Raw genomic sequence first — 14,204 nt, forward strand, 5'->3', positions numbered from 1 at the left:
GGAGAGAAATTTGTGTCGCCGCGTTGACGTCTGTGATTCGCTTCTCAAATGTCACGAAAATGATCCATTTTTGAAGCTCATCATTACTGGAGACGAAAAATGGGTTGTATATAACAATGTCAAATGCAAGAAATCATGGAGAAAAAAAAGATGAACCAACTCAAAGCACTTCGAAAGCCAATATCCATAAAAAAAAAAGGTGATGCTGCCTGTTTGGTGGGGTTTCAAAGGCTTTTTTTTTTAACTTTTACCGGATAACACAACAATTAATTCGGAAGTCTAGTGTCATCAGCTGGACAAACTAAATGATGCACTTCAACAGAAAAGGCCAGAATTAATCAACAGAAAAGATGTAGATACCAAGATAATGCGAGACCTCATACAAGTTTGGTCACTCGCCAAAAGCTTTTACAGCTTGAATGGAATACACTGCCACACCCACCATATTCTCCAGATCTGGCGTCTTCGGATTATTATTTGTTCTGGTCACTGCAAAACTTTTTGGACGGTAAAACCTTTACTTCAAATGAAGTCAAAAATCACCTGGATCAGTTTTTTACCAGCAAAGACCAAAAATTTTATGAGCGTGGAATCGTGCTACTACCAGAAAGATGGCAAAAAGTGTTGGACCAGAATGGCTAATATATAATTTAATGAAATATTTATTCATTATATGAAAATTGTCTTTCACTTTCCCCCAAAAAAACGAAATTACTTTCCAAACAACCCAATATATATATATATATATATATATATATAAACAGCACAGTGATATTTACGCAACCTTAATATTTATATAACTATACCAATGATTATATAATGTGCTCTCTCTAATTATAACTCAATAATTCTAAGTCACTGGAGATAAGCATATAGTTTCATGTGAAAAAATACTTTAAATAACATAAAGAAATATATTCTTTGTTCGAATAAAATACATGATGTTGCAAAATATCACCCAATTATCATACAGTCTTCTGATCCGGTAAGTCATATTAGAAAATATTCTAGCAACACTAACATTTTTAATTAAAAAAAAAAAAAAAAACAGTATCATCTCTCTGCAACTAAAACAGATTATGCAGTTCTGAATTTTATTATTTTAGATTAATTGACATTTGTCTCAAGAAAACAAAGTTCATGGATTCGACTATCTATCTTGAGGAGCTGTTAAAATAGTCTAAAATCATTTAAAATAGTGATATTCAAAGTTTTAAACTTGTCAGTTTTAGTAACAGAAGAGAAGTTATTATTATTATTATTTTACTTTAAATGTTAGTGTGCAAAGAATACTTATTAAATATAATAATAGAACCATGAAATCATATAAAAATTCTGAATTTTATAATTTTTCAGCAGTACAATTAATGATTAAAAACACCATGAAGACATTTTTTTAACCTCATTTAAAGTATTTAACCAAATGAAAGTATCTATGTTTATCTCTCATAGTTTAGAAATTAGATAACAGATTGTGATTAGGCAGGACATCCTGTATGTTTTAACACATAAAATATTGAACTTTTCAAGTAGATTCCAAATATTCAAAATTAATAATAACAAAAAAAAATAATAAATAAATAAAGACTAAAAATTATTCACAGATTCTAAAGTAAAGTATAAGGTACCTAAAATATCATCAGAAAAATATCGAAAATTTTTTTATGGGTTCATATGATAAATTGAATCTCTCAATGTATTTTTGATTAAATTATTGAAAAATCTTTTGGTACATGACAAGAGAGAAAACAATGTTGCCATACCCATTTTTCAAATCATCTGTTGAAACAGAACCTGATAAAAAATGAATTATTACATTTTCCTACCACTCTCAAATTCATATAGCTAAACTGAAATAAAGTATAGTTTTATTTAGTGAAATAAAATAATAAAGTTGCTTAGTTTTGTCCACATACCATTTTCTTTAGAAGAATGGAAGTTTTAAATTAGAGATTTTTTAGTTTTTGTTCATTTCCAATTTTTGACATACTAAGGCTTCTAAAATCATGGAAATAAAGGCATTCCTATTTTTTATATATGTTGTTAATTTATGTTTGTCACATAAACATGCATTTAATCAACTCTGATTTTGATTAAATGTACCTCATATATTATTTACTTTTAAAAAGTAATTAATATTTTTGAAATATTGGTCATTCGTACAGGTTTTTTATATATTCGTTAAACAGGCATCATATTTTAATTGAATGTTCTAAAGTATAAGCTCTATTAAACTTGCTATTGAAGATGTGAAACATTTTTTTTTTAAGTTTAACGTATTTTTCAGAATTTTTTGTGTATTCCACAATAAAAAAATTTATAAAAATTTAAATATTATTAATAAGAAGAAACCCATAGCAAGTTTTATGCAGAATATTTGTAGAAAAATTTAAAATAAAAATTTCTAGAAAAAAAACTGTAAAAAAACCTTGCAATTTCAAAAAAAAAGCCTTGGGTATTTAAAAAAAATATCAAAATTTTTTCTATTTAAATGTTACCAAAATTTTGAAATAATACAAATTTTTTTGTGGAGAACATTTATAGAATACTATTCTACATGAACACAATTAAAACATAATTCAAGACATTAAAATTAAAAAAATAATAATAATTCTTAGATGATACTGTGCCACCTTAAATAAAATTTCTACAAATCTAGAATTACAGAATGTAATAATTAAGAATAAATATAATTGCATTCGTAGAATTAATAAAAAGAATGAAAAAAATAGTACCATATCTTTACTAATAATAAAGAAAATGTATTGGCATGCTGCAGATCAGATTGTTTGACCAAGAATACCAAATTTGACATAAATGCACTTTGGAGGATAAGAATGCATATATTGGAGCAATTTTGAAAAATCATTAATTCATTACAAATTAAGTCAGATTTTGTTATTTTTTTACTAATAACTTCTAAAATTATTACTATATAAGAATTATTTTTGAAATATTTTAAAAAACTGTCTTTTGGATGATACTAAGTTATCATATAATTGCTTCCAAATTTTTTTTTAATTTTTAAAACTATTTTTTTGCATAATCTTTCAACATCATATTTCACTGTTACAGTGAAATTCAAACTATTTTCTTGTATCATCAGATGTTTATTTTGCAAGTTTTTTTCAATGTTAAATGTAAAGGAAAAAAGATTATTCAGTATCGGTATAGTTTACATGAGGAATAAGAAAGTGAAGTTATAGTTTCACAAAATATATAGATGAATCAGACAGCTAAATTTTTAATATCATTATTATATCATTTGACTGTATACTATTAGAATAAAAATAAAAAGTAGTATAAGGCTATTAAAATATAGCGGCTCTAATGTATATTATAATTTGATGTTTAAAAATACATTCTTGAAGTTTTGATAAATTAAAAATGAAAATTATACAAAAGAGATTGTATAAAAACTAAACACAAACACTACTGTTGCAAACCTTATTCTTATCAAATGTAACTAATAAAACATAATACAATTAAAAAAATTGGTATTTATAAGATAAAAGCATTCTTAGTCCACTGATGTAAAAAGAAAGGACTGAAATAACCAAAATCAGAAAGGAAATAAAACAACTATTTTAATCTTCTACTACTTCTCAGACATCCATCTACCTTTATTTTAAAACAAAAACTTATACTACTATATCAATCTTGACAATAAAATTATTTGACACATTTTAGTGCAAAGTAAAGAAGTGAAGAATACAATGAATCAATATATGGTAATTTATATCTTCATTGTTTGTTAAACATAATTGAAATACAGTTTATAATATTAACTCATAAGATAAATCATTAGTGTAGATATAGTCATAAAAACTGATGATGCATTTGATAACTGATGCATGAAACTTGATGGGGTGCAAAGCAATGAAAAATCAAATGACAATGGAATCTAAAATTCTTTAACTAGATTTATAATTTTTTGCTCCAAAGAGACTGAAAATACCTGAAGTATGCTAAATGGCTCAAACAATATTATTTGAATTTAAACTATATATTTTTTACATTTAGATAAAGCAGAAAAATAAAATTATTTTGCATACCTAGAAGGATCAAAACAAAGTATTTTCTTGGCATTGCTATTTCCAGCAGTTAGTTTCTCAATAAAAACATTCTTCAAAAAAGATTTTCCAGGTGAAGATTTTCTGACTTCCCAAGTCAAGGATGTAGGTCTATAAGAAAATGAACATTTTGAAATGTGGTAGATGGTATACTGAATATAACATAGATTTGATAAAATCTTAGAATTTTTTATTAGTACTTTGAATGAAATGTTTTAGTTGCAGGAGCATTTTCTTCAACATACTATGTGTCTAATCTTATTGTGGCTGAACAGCGAATTTAGATATTAGAAATAGATATATAATTCCATTTGGAAAAATATTTTAAGTGATGAAAAGTATTGTCCGAACCAATAAATGTATTTCTGAAAAAGTTAAATATTTTAATTTATTATATGGTCCTCCGATGTTATCAGTAATATTGAATAAAAAGTGTTGCACACAAATTTATTTTAAAGAACAGTTTGAAAAAGTAAGTATACTGATGTTTAAATGAAATTAAAAATGTCATTTTTTTTATTGGTTTGTATATTGAATCAAAATCTATAAAGCAGTTATTCAGCTCTTACATAAATTATAATAATAAGAAATAAAATATAGCTAGCTCAAAAAAAAAAAAAAAACAGGACTGAAAAATTAATTTATTATAAAATATAATAATATTAAAAATGAGTTTATAATTAACAATTCAAAATATTCGAAATAAAAGTCACTGTGCCATGATATTTGCTCGAAATGGTTTCACTTTGATGAAATATAGCAACAAAACAAGAAAATAATTTTTCTTAATCAAAATGAATGACAATCATCATAAAATTTTACTTTTCATTATAACAATAGAGATAAAATTCAAAATACACCTAAAAAGGATTTTTTTTTTAAAAAAAATCCACGAAATTTAAGAAAAAAAATTGTGTTTGCAAGATTTTTTAAGTATTACTTAAAAATAAAGCAGTTATTAGCAGTTTACAGTTTGAAAAATAAAAAGCGTAATTACAAACTTACCGATTAGGTGGATCAGTTTTTTCATAATTTTTATTGATGTTTATATATTGAATCAAGGCATGAAAATCTTTGCTATAATTTTCAAGCATCATAATAGCTTCCTATGAAAAGAAATATTGGTTGTTTATAAGGTTCAGTTGAGACACGCAAACAACAATTAACTTTCATAAATTAAAATAGAGACAATATAAATTAGAAATAAACATCAAAGTAAATAAATTGTATAATCGACTAAGAGAGAAAAGACAGTGCACATAAAATATAACATTTATTACTTGCTAAATGAATTACTTCTTTACAGAATTTCAGATTTATACTAAATCAACAAATCTGATGAAAATGTTTTTTCATCATCCTTATAAAATAAGTCACATTGGAAGAAAAAACAGCATATCATGCCACGAAACATAATTCGTCTATTTGCTTAGAAATTTGATATCAATTACTGAAATAAACATTCTAGACAGGAAACAAACAAATGGTTAGAATTTTTTTTTTTTTTTTTAATTTTTTCCTAGATAAGAAAAAAATTTGGCTGAGTCAAAGTAATATAATTTCTTTCATGATAATACATAGCAAAGATACAGTTCTGGAAAGAACAGAAATCTTATGTTTAGAAATATTGATATTCTACTTAAGATGTAAAATAAACTGATAAGCACACCCATGCAAACACACACACAAAGTTTATTTCCCTTTACTACAAATTTTTCACATTTGAAGAAAAAAAAAAAAAGGGGCAAAAATGCAGTAATGATCTTTAGCACATGTTCTATATACAGTAAACAGCTTTATAATAATAATAATAAAAAATCCACACAATAGAAGGCAAATAATAAGTTTAAAAAAACACAATCATACTGGAACTTGAAATAATACAAGTAACACCTTTATCAAAATACATCTTTATTTAAAATATTAAACTTCTTTAGTGACCAATTAGTAACTGTGAATAATCATTGCATTCAGTTTCAATGAAATCTCTTATGCATAATTTCATATTTAGGGTTTTATTGAGAAAAAACTTTAAGTAACGAATTTTGAAAGACACTAAAATTATTTTAATAAGCCTAATGTCTGTTCCATTCATTTATTATATATATATATGAATCATTCTAATGATTTCATGTCCCATGATTTCATGCTGCCATTAAAAACAAATGTTTAATTCATATATATTCTAACTTTTATTACTGTACCAATGCTTTCTTATTCATTATAAACTACACACATATTAAGCCGAATTTCTTCTTTTGTTTTTAAGAATGAAAGAAAATGACACAATTAAATGTTTGATGAAACAGTGAAAATGAATAGTAAAATTTATTATGGAAAAATACCAAAACCACTTAATGTAAAAAGAATTAAATTTTTTAAAAAAGTTTTAAAGTGCAGGATAAAGATCATAATGCAACTAAACACAATTTCCATTATAACCTAATACAAAACAGTAAAGAAGAAAACAGTAAACCAGTTGCTGTATTTCATTGACAATAAAAAAAAATATGAAGTCTTGTAGAGAATTTTTTTTATTTTAAAAGAAAAATAAATGAGCATTAATTGTATGAAAAAGAAAATAATCACCTTGCTTTCAACAATGCTCTCATCCATTTCACAAGTCTGATATATTTCATCAACAGCACGATGCAAATTTTCAAATAAAAATGTCCAATAACGTGCTCGAAGATCTTTCTCAGGATTTCGTCCAGCAGAAGCAGATCTTAATCGACTTTTAGGTCGAGAAAGTATTCCTCGTCTTTTATTTCCTCTTAATATAAGAGAAGGATCTTTAGTCTTATTTGAATCCAGGGAAGCAGGTTTTGGGGAAACAGATTGAGGGCGAGGAGATACTGGAGGTTTCTTTGATGTTCCAACCTCTATGGAAAGAAGAAAGTTGTCTTTATTATAACAAATGTAGATCTGATGAAGAAAAATGAATCACTGCAATTGGTGGACCAACCCACCAACAAATACCATATATTGAAAAATTAAATTATGAGGATTATTTTTTATGAAGTTCATTTTGCAATAGAATTTTTTTTTTTTTTTGTATTTATATAAAATTCTCAAATTTCCTCCATAATTTCCTCACAAATTTAAATATGTCTTTTGTATTAAATACAAGTTTTTAGATACCTTCTTCCCAGAATTCTGCTCTTAATAATGACATCCGTTTATTAATGGTCATTTTCATTTCATTAATAATTAAAAGACTTGATCATTGAAAAGTTCTTCTAATGACAGAAAAGGTGGCATATAAGTAGTGCAAATTCTACATTACACAGCAGATGACCAAATACTTCCCATTTAAGAATTTATCAAATATTGAATTTAAGCTTGTGATTTTTTCATTGACAGTAAGAAATATGACATGGGCTAAAACATTCTACATACTTTGTTGTTGAATTTTGGATGTAGCTTTCTTAGCTTCTAATACTAACAAGTAGGATTAATTGTTGCTCTTCAGAGGAAAATATCTATTAAAAACAATTTTATAAACTCTAAAAACCCTTGCTGCAATTTCATGCTTTCAAATTATCCATTTTGTTTTCTTTTTACTAGCAATTAAAAGTATCACCACTCAAATTATTGTTGTTTTGATTTGATTGTATGGCATACCCATGTCTTATTTAATATGATCATTATGTATCATGTTGATTATCATTTTCAATTTAAAAAGTCCATCTTCTTTTATTACAGAAATTTAAAAATATTAAAGTATTTGCGATAATCCTGATGAACTTTGGAAACCCATTAATGTTCTGTTTACACAAGTTTAAATATTGACTGCCAACACTAGTTCATTCTGATTATAAATGCTCAACCAGAGATGTTTCCTCATAGATATTTTCTTGACCTTTATTAAAAAAATATATCCTAATTTTACATTTTACTATTCTTCACAGCATTATCATGGAATACTTTATATATCTATTAATCAACATTTTCAATAAAGTACTATTAAGAGTAATATGTATGATCATATTTTGTAGCCACTGGAACAATCGATTTTAAATATTTCAACCTCATTTTCATCCATACAAAGTGATACTGTGGATGAAAAGGGCCCTTCCAAAGAATGACGGGTCCTGCACATGCTTGAAACTGTAACAAACATTCCTATACAGACCAAACCTCATATATTCAACCATGGAAAACTGAAATTTTAAAATTTTTTCTACAGATAAAATGAAACTTGAATATTACAGTTTCAGTAAGAGGTTTTATTTAAGATTAAGTTTTATTTAAGTACAAATAAGTCTTCCTGAACTGAATATTTAAAATGTCTGACTGGCAGAATGAAATAGTAATAAAATTAAACAAATTAAAAAAATAATAACATAATAAATAGAACAGCAATTTCAAATTAAATTACTTGAAATGACAATGCCCTTAAAGAAATAGAAATGTATTATATATTGAACCTTATCTAGATTGCTCAAGTTCAAGAGATGAAATCTAATCATGTATTACACAATTTTTTTAAAAATCCTAAACCTTTTACCACATACTAAAACCCTATTTCAACAACAATGAGCCTTAAGTCATTGCCTTGAGCAATTTCTAAAATTGACAATTTTGTAGTCTTTTCTCCCAATATCACAAGCTCAAATGTTGACATCCAAGTTCTAAAGGAAAAATTGGGCTTATGGTAATTTTTTTTTCTTATGAAAACTTAAAAAGAAACATCCTACAGCTTTATGAGTGAGAAGAGCTAGAACAAAATACTTCAGTAACATATAAAAAGTCTGGAATATGAAATACAATAATTAGAACAAAGATTCCATTTTCAAATAGAAAGGCAATATTAAATGATGAATAAAATATTGCACTTTTGGCAAAACCTTGTATTTTAAATACTAAAATATTGTACGTTTAGCAAAGAATACAATAACAATATTTACCCTCCATGGATCCATCAGAAATGAAATTAAAGAGATTTCTGACTTCAAGACCTTCTTCATAAACTTTTCTAATTGTATTTTGTGTTGTATCCTATGAAAAAATAATTAAAATTATAGTTTTATAAATATCTTCCTTTTTTATTGGCTAATTAATTTTCAATCAATAAATTTAAATGAATACTAATTATTATTTTGATGATTTTTTACTTTGCAAGTATTTAAATATCTAAAATATTTTAAAGAAACATATCTTCGGCTTCAAAACTAAGAGAATAATTTTAAGTAAACTCACCGTTGCCATTTTGCAGCGTTTTTTCAGTTTACACCTTATATCCTACAAATATATACAAAAATATTTCATATTCATTTTCCAAATCACTTTTGGCATACATAATGAACTTCTACTGAACTATTTGATAAAAGCTTTAAATTTCTAACCATAAATTCAGATTGCTTTGAGACTTTTAAAATAAAACTGAAAATTTTACTTTTTTTATTCCATATTTTGAACTTATGAAAATATTTACTCTTGTCTATAATTAACTAATTTTTTAAACAAATTTTAGAAACCAAATATGATATATATATTCATTTTTTTTATTGATGCGTTTCTTATTTCTTGAACAAGTTGAAGTGTACATTTGAAATTTTATCATATGTTGAATACAGTTGTATCTAGTTTTATTTTGCAGGAGCTTATGTATTAACTGTATATACTATTGGTGAAAATAATCAAATTTTAGTCAAGAAAGACCTATTAATATGCCTATTTGTCATTGTTTTTGGTGATAATTGCTAACAGGCACTTAATATGCAATATTTATCTAAATATACTTGATGGCATAAATTTTGTATACTACTAACAGAGTGCTTAACATCCTTAATAGATCCCAATAGAAGAAAATAAATGGGAATATATCATAAAAATAACAGAGTTTATTAAAATCATATAATTGATGAAATATAGCACAGATTTTAATACTTTGAAGTTTAAAACTATTATAATTTCCACCCATATGCTCACCCAGATGTTGTATTGTAAAAATCTTGTGTATAAATATGACATGCTTATTGGTCCATTTATAAAATGCTTTTTGATAATCTATTTTTATTCATATCAAAAGATGTTACAAGTTATAATAATTTACCATTACAATATTTTTAGTTATTTTTCCCAAAATTATGAACAATTATAACTTGAAAGGATTCATTATGGGAATAAGTTTTAACTCCATTATAATTTTAATTTAGTAAGTTGAAAAATAAAAAGTTTTTATGTTAGTTGGTCTGTTTTTGCAATATGCATTCGAAACTATTCACTCCCACTGTATCCAGAAAGCTTTGATTTGAGCATGGTTATTATTTTGCAAGACTGATTAGCAAAAAATTATTGCTATATTTTTAGTTCAATCAGTTGAAATCAACAAATTAAACATCATGACAATTGATCCATTTACTATGGATAATTAAAAGACTCTTCCTCTTTACTCTAAGGGATAGAATTAATTCATTCCAACAGAAATTTCAGGAGACCAATGAACACGGTTGTCAAATTCAATAAAATCATTAAGTCAGTTCAGAAGTGATGTTAGTGTAAGTATGCATACAACATGTACACTCGTGCTAACATGCCAAGAACTCTTTAAAGAATATTTCTTAAATTGAAATATAATGATTAACTATTTCTTAATTTTTTATGTTTTAACTTTTATTAAGTAATCAAGAAATAACGAAGATTACAAGAAATTTAAAATTTAAGTATTATAATAAGATTTTTATTTTCTGAAACTTTGTAATAATCCTTGTCAAGCAATTGGAAAAATCATAAGAAGGAGAACATTGTGAATAGGTGTGTCACTCAATGCAGATAATTGATTAATAGTAGTATGACTGATTATCAAATAAATTAATTAATGAAATTATGCAGAAATTAGTCATAACACATCTAGCTAATTCATATTAAAGTAATTTTCTTTAAATAACACAACATGTACTTTCTTCAGAATTTTACTGGGTATGAAATTATACAATCAATATCTAACAACTTCTCAACTTCAAAAAATACATGTAGCCAAGATTCCTTTGATACAGAAGTTTTGCAAGATAATTTTATTATTCACCCTTTATTGTATAGATGTTCGAATTTTGCAAGTAAATTTAGCAATTAAATAAAAATAAGAAACATTCCCGATAAGAAAATAGAAACAAAAATTAAAATTAAATTTATGGACCTTGCTTCACATAGAACATATATATCAACTGACCCATATATACATAAATCTAAAAATAAAATTCAACTCCAATGCTATATATATTTTTCTTATATATATATATATATATATATATATATATATATATATATATATATATATATATATATATATATTTGCAATTATTAAAAACTTTTTGATGAAATAATATTAAAATCAAAAATACAGTAGCTGCTGTTTAATATGATCATAAATTTAGAATTTTGATAACAATAACTAAATTGTGTAAAATCAAATATATTTTTTTATCACATCAAGATGAAAGAAAAAAAAAACATTCATCTTGGGAGCTTTATAATTTATTTCAAAAATAACAATTTAAAAAAATTGTCCTAATTTTTGCTTATTGACAATTATTTTTTTTACAATTTATTTATATATTACTTGTACACTTTAAAAAAAGCCTGTTGAACAATGCTATAATCTAGGTTTCTAATTAACAAATATTTTACTCATTTCAGTGTTTGTTGGAAGGTTCTCTTTAAACCTTTGTTACAGTCTAAAATGTTAACATTTATTGCTTTGCAAAAAAGATAAGGATTCTTAAAAATTTTACAAAAAGAAGCTATAAAATTTTTATTTGTGATATTATTTTGCACTGATTTATATGAGTCAAATTTTCTTAATGGCTTAAAACTCAAATCAGTTCTTTTTATCCATTTTGTTGCTTAAGAATAAATTGATTTGTTTCCTACCAGAGAGTTTTTCTCTATCCAAACTGTTTACCAACAGAACTGAATAATAATTCTACAGAATGAAAAAAAAAAAATCATTTACAAATACAAAATGAAACTATTGTATTAAAAAGAATAAAAAATATTATTTAATGATATTAAAACAGCATTAAATTTTAGCCCATCAACTATAAAAAAAAAATCATCTGCATACTAGTTGAATCTTTGACCCATAACATATAGAAATAAGTGGAGAATTGGACCTTATCGTCAATTTGTTTTCTTTATTTTATAAAAAGAAAAATGTTTTAAAGGTATATATTTTTTTGAAAAAAAGTGAATTTAGTAAAGGAAATTGAATGAATAAATTTTGTAAATTTTTGTGGCAATCAGTTTAAAATACACAAAAATGAATAAGAAAAATGCTGTCTATCTCTTTTTTTAAATTTTTTGAGAAAATTAAAAGACAAAAATGTATCTGTAATATATCAAACAAATTAATTTTTGTGTTTAACATTAACGTTGTTTGACGCTACTATTTTAAAACTAAACAGCAGTTTTTTAAGTATATGGGAAATTTTAAACAAACACAAAATTTAAAAAAATGCCTGAAGAAAATATTAGGAATAATGTTCATAGGAAGAATTTAGTAAAAGATCTGCATTCATAGAGTAAAAATAAGTAAAAAAATGTTTTGAGTAAATATTAGCAATGATGTCTGGTACTTTCAAATTCACAAACAGATCTCCAATATGTGGAAAAATTTAATTACTGTGAAACTGATATAAACTGTTTCAGAGTTATAATGGGTCAATATTTTACATCCAGTTTAAAACAATTTTGAATCTTAATACTCAAAATTCATGCTTTTGTAACTTGTATATCAAAACATATTATATATTTTCACTAATTATGACAATAATAACAAAAAACTTCAGAAGAATATATTATATATATATATATATATATATATATATATATATATATATATATATATATATATATATATATATATATATATATATATATATGAAATAAATTAGATACGATGGTTAATTTTTCTTTTTCATTGTAACTCCAAATATTAATTTAACCAATTTTACTGTACCTAAAGTGCTTTGTCTAAACCTAGCATCAAATGCAACTTGATCTAAAAAAGATAATACCAAATTATACTGTCAAATTATCATGGCAATATTATAAATAATGGAAAACAGTATAAAGGAGAAATTTTTTTATGTAAGTGTATAGAATATAAAAGTATGACAAATAATAATCAGGTTAATAGATACAGAACAGTCAGCATAACTTGAATCAGAATCCATTATAATCTAGATGCAGAAATGTAGAAATTTCTTCAAAAACACTTATGATGCTGCATAAAGAAAATGCTGATCCTTCAGAAATTCAAATATAAATCTTCCCCAACCTAGTGTTTGTGCAGAAATACTTTTGGCCTCTGTTTTTGACTATCCACAAATCATGATTTTCATTAGTTGCCACTGATGATTTCTGCTTATATTTCATTCTGCTAAAGTAAAAATGCCTGAGAATCCTCATTTTCGAAAAGAATTACTAATTTATAAAAAATTTCGTTTTAAAGTAAATTTTCCACTTTTTCCTGATTTCTCAGAATTCTCCGACAATTCCTGGTTGACTAGCCACCCTGGCAACACACCAATTTTATTATATCAATCCTTGTCTCATCATTAAAAATAGGCATACAATTCTGCTATATTTCTATCTACAGTCAAAAATACACTAAAAAAAGTAAATCACAAATATTTCATTTTCTCCTTCGAAATAATATAAATTGAATATTTTTCAGAAAACATAAGAACATGAAATAATCTGTATAATAGATATTTAAAATGTTAGTGAATGGATGAATTAAAATTATAAAATAACTTTCAATAGCAAAATTATAATGGAAATATTTTAAAATAACTAATAATCAGTCACAAACAACAACACATAATTCAGTTAAGAATATTAAAGTGAAGATACTAATTCCATAGACGTAATCTGTTTAACATTTAAAAATTTTAAAGAAATGTTAAATTTATGATAGTTACTACCTTAGACTTAAATATAGATTGAATCAGAACAGTAAAATTACATAAAGTTATTATTTCTGTAGTTTATATTAGATTACTATATGGTCAAAATTATTCCGCGAAAGAGCGTTACAAAAAAACACTACGGTTATATAAATTTGAAATAAATAATAATTCTTTTTATGCCTTTTCGTAGAGAGAAAACCTAAATTAAACAATT

The 14,204-nt window shown here is 24.8% G+C and overlaps 1 protein-coding gene across 2 annotated transcripts in view; it reads right to left on the reverse strand.

Moving 5' to 3' along the window:
* The window catches only part of LOC129963862 (S phase cyclin A-associated protein in the endoplasmic reticulum-like), a 55,473-nt gene that overhangs the window by 41,018 nt on the left and 251 nt on the right, over positions 1-14,204 (reverse strand). The window contains exons 2-7 of one of the 2 annotated variants that reach the window (XM_056078448.1): positions 13,036-13,077; positions 9,276-9,317; positions 8,984-9,074; positions 6,663-6,955; positions 5,079-5,179; positions 4,056-4,184 (exon numbers count right to left, since the gene is read on the reverse strand). In XM_056078448.1, coding sequence (XP_055934423.1) covers positions 4,056-4,184; positions 5,079-5,179; positions 6,663-6,955; positions 8,984-9,074; positions 9,276-9,284 — 623 coding nt within the window. In that variant the 5' untranslated portion in view covers positions 9,285-9,317; positions 13,036-13,077. The remainder of the gene's footprint in view (positions 1-4,055; positions 4,185-5,078; positions 5,180-6,662; positions 6,956-8,983; positions 9,075-9,275; positions 9,318-13,035; positions 13,078-14,204) is intronic. The other variant, XM_056078442.1, reaches the window with a different exon arrangement.

Source organism: Argiope bruennichi, chromosome 1 (assembly GCF_947563725.1).
Source record: "Argiope bruennichi chromosome 1, qqArgBrue1.1, whole genome shotgun sequence".
Classification (NCBI taxonomy): domain Eukaryota; kingdom Metazoa; phylum Arthropoda; class Arachnida; order Araneae; family Araneidae; genus Argiope; species Argiope bruennichi.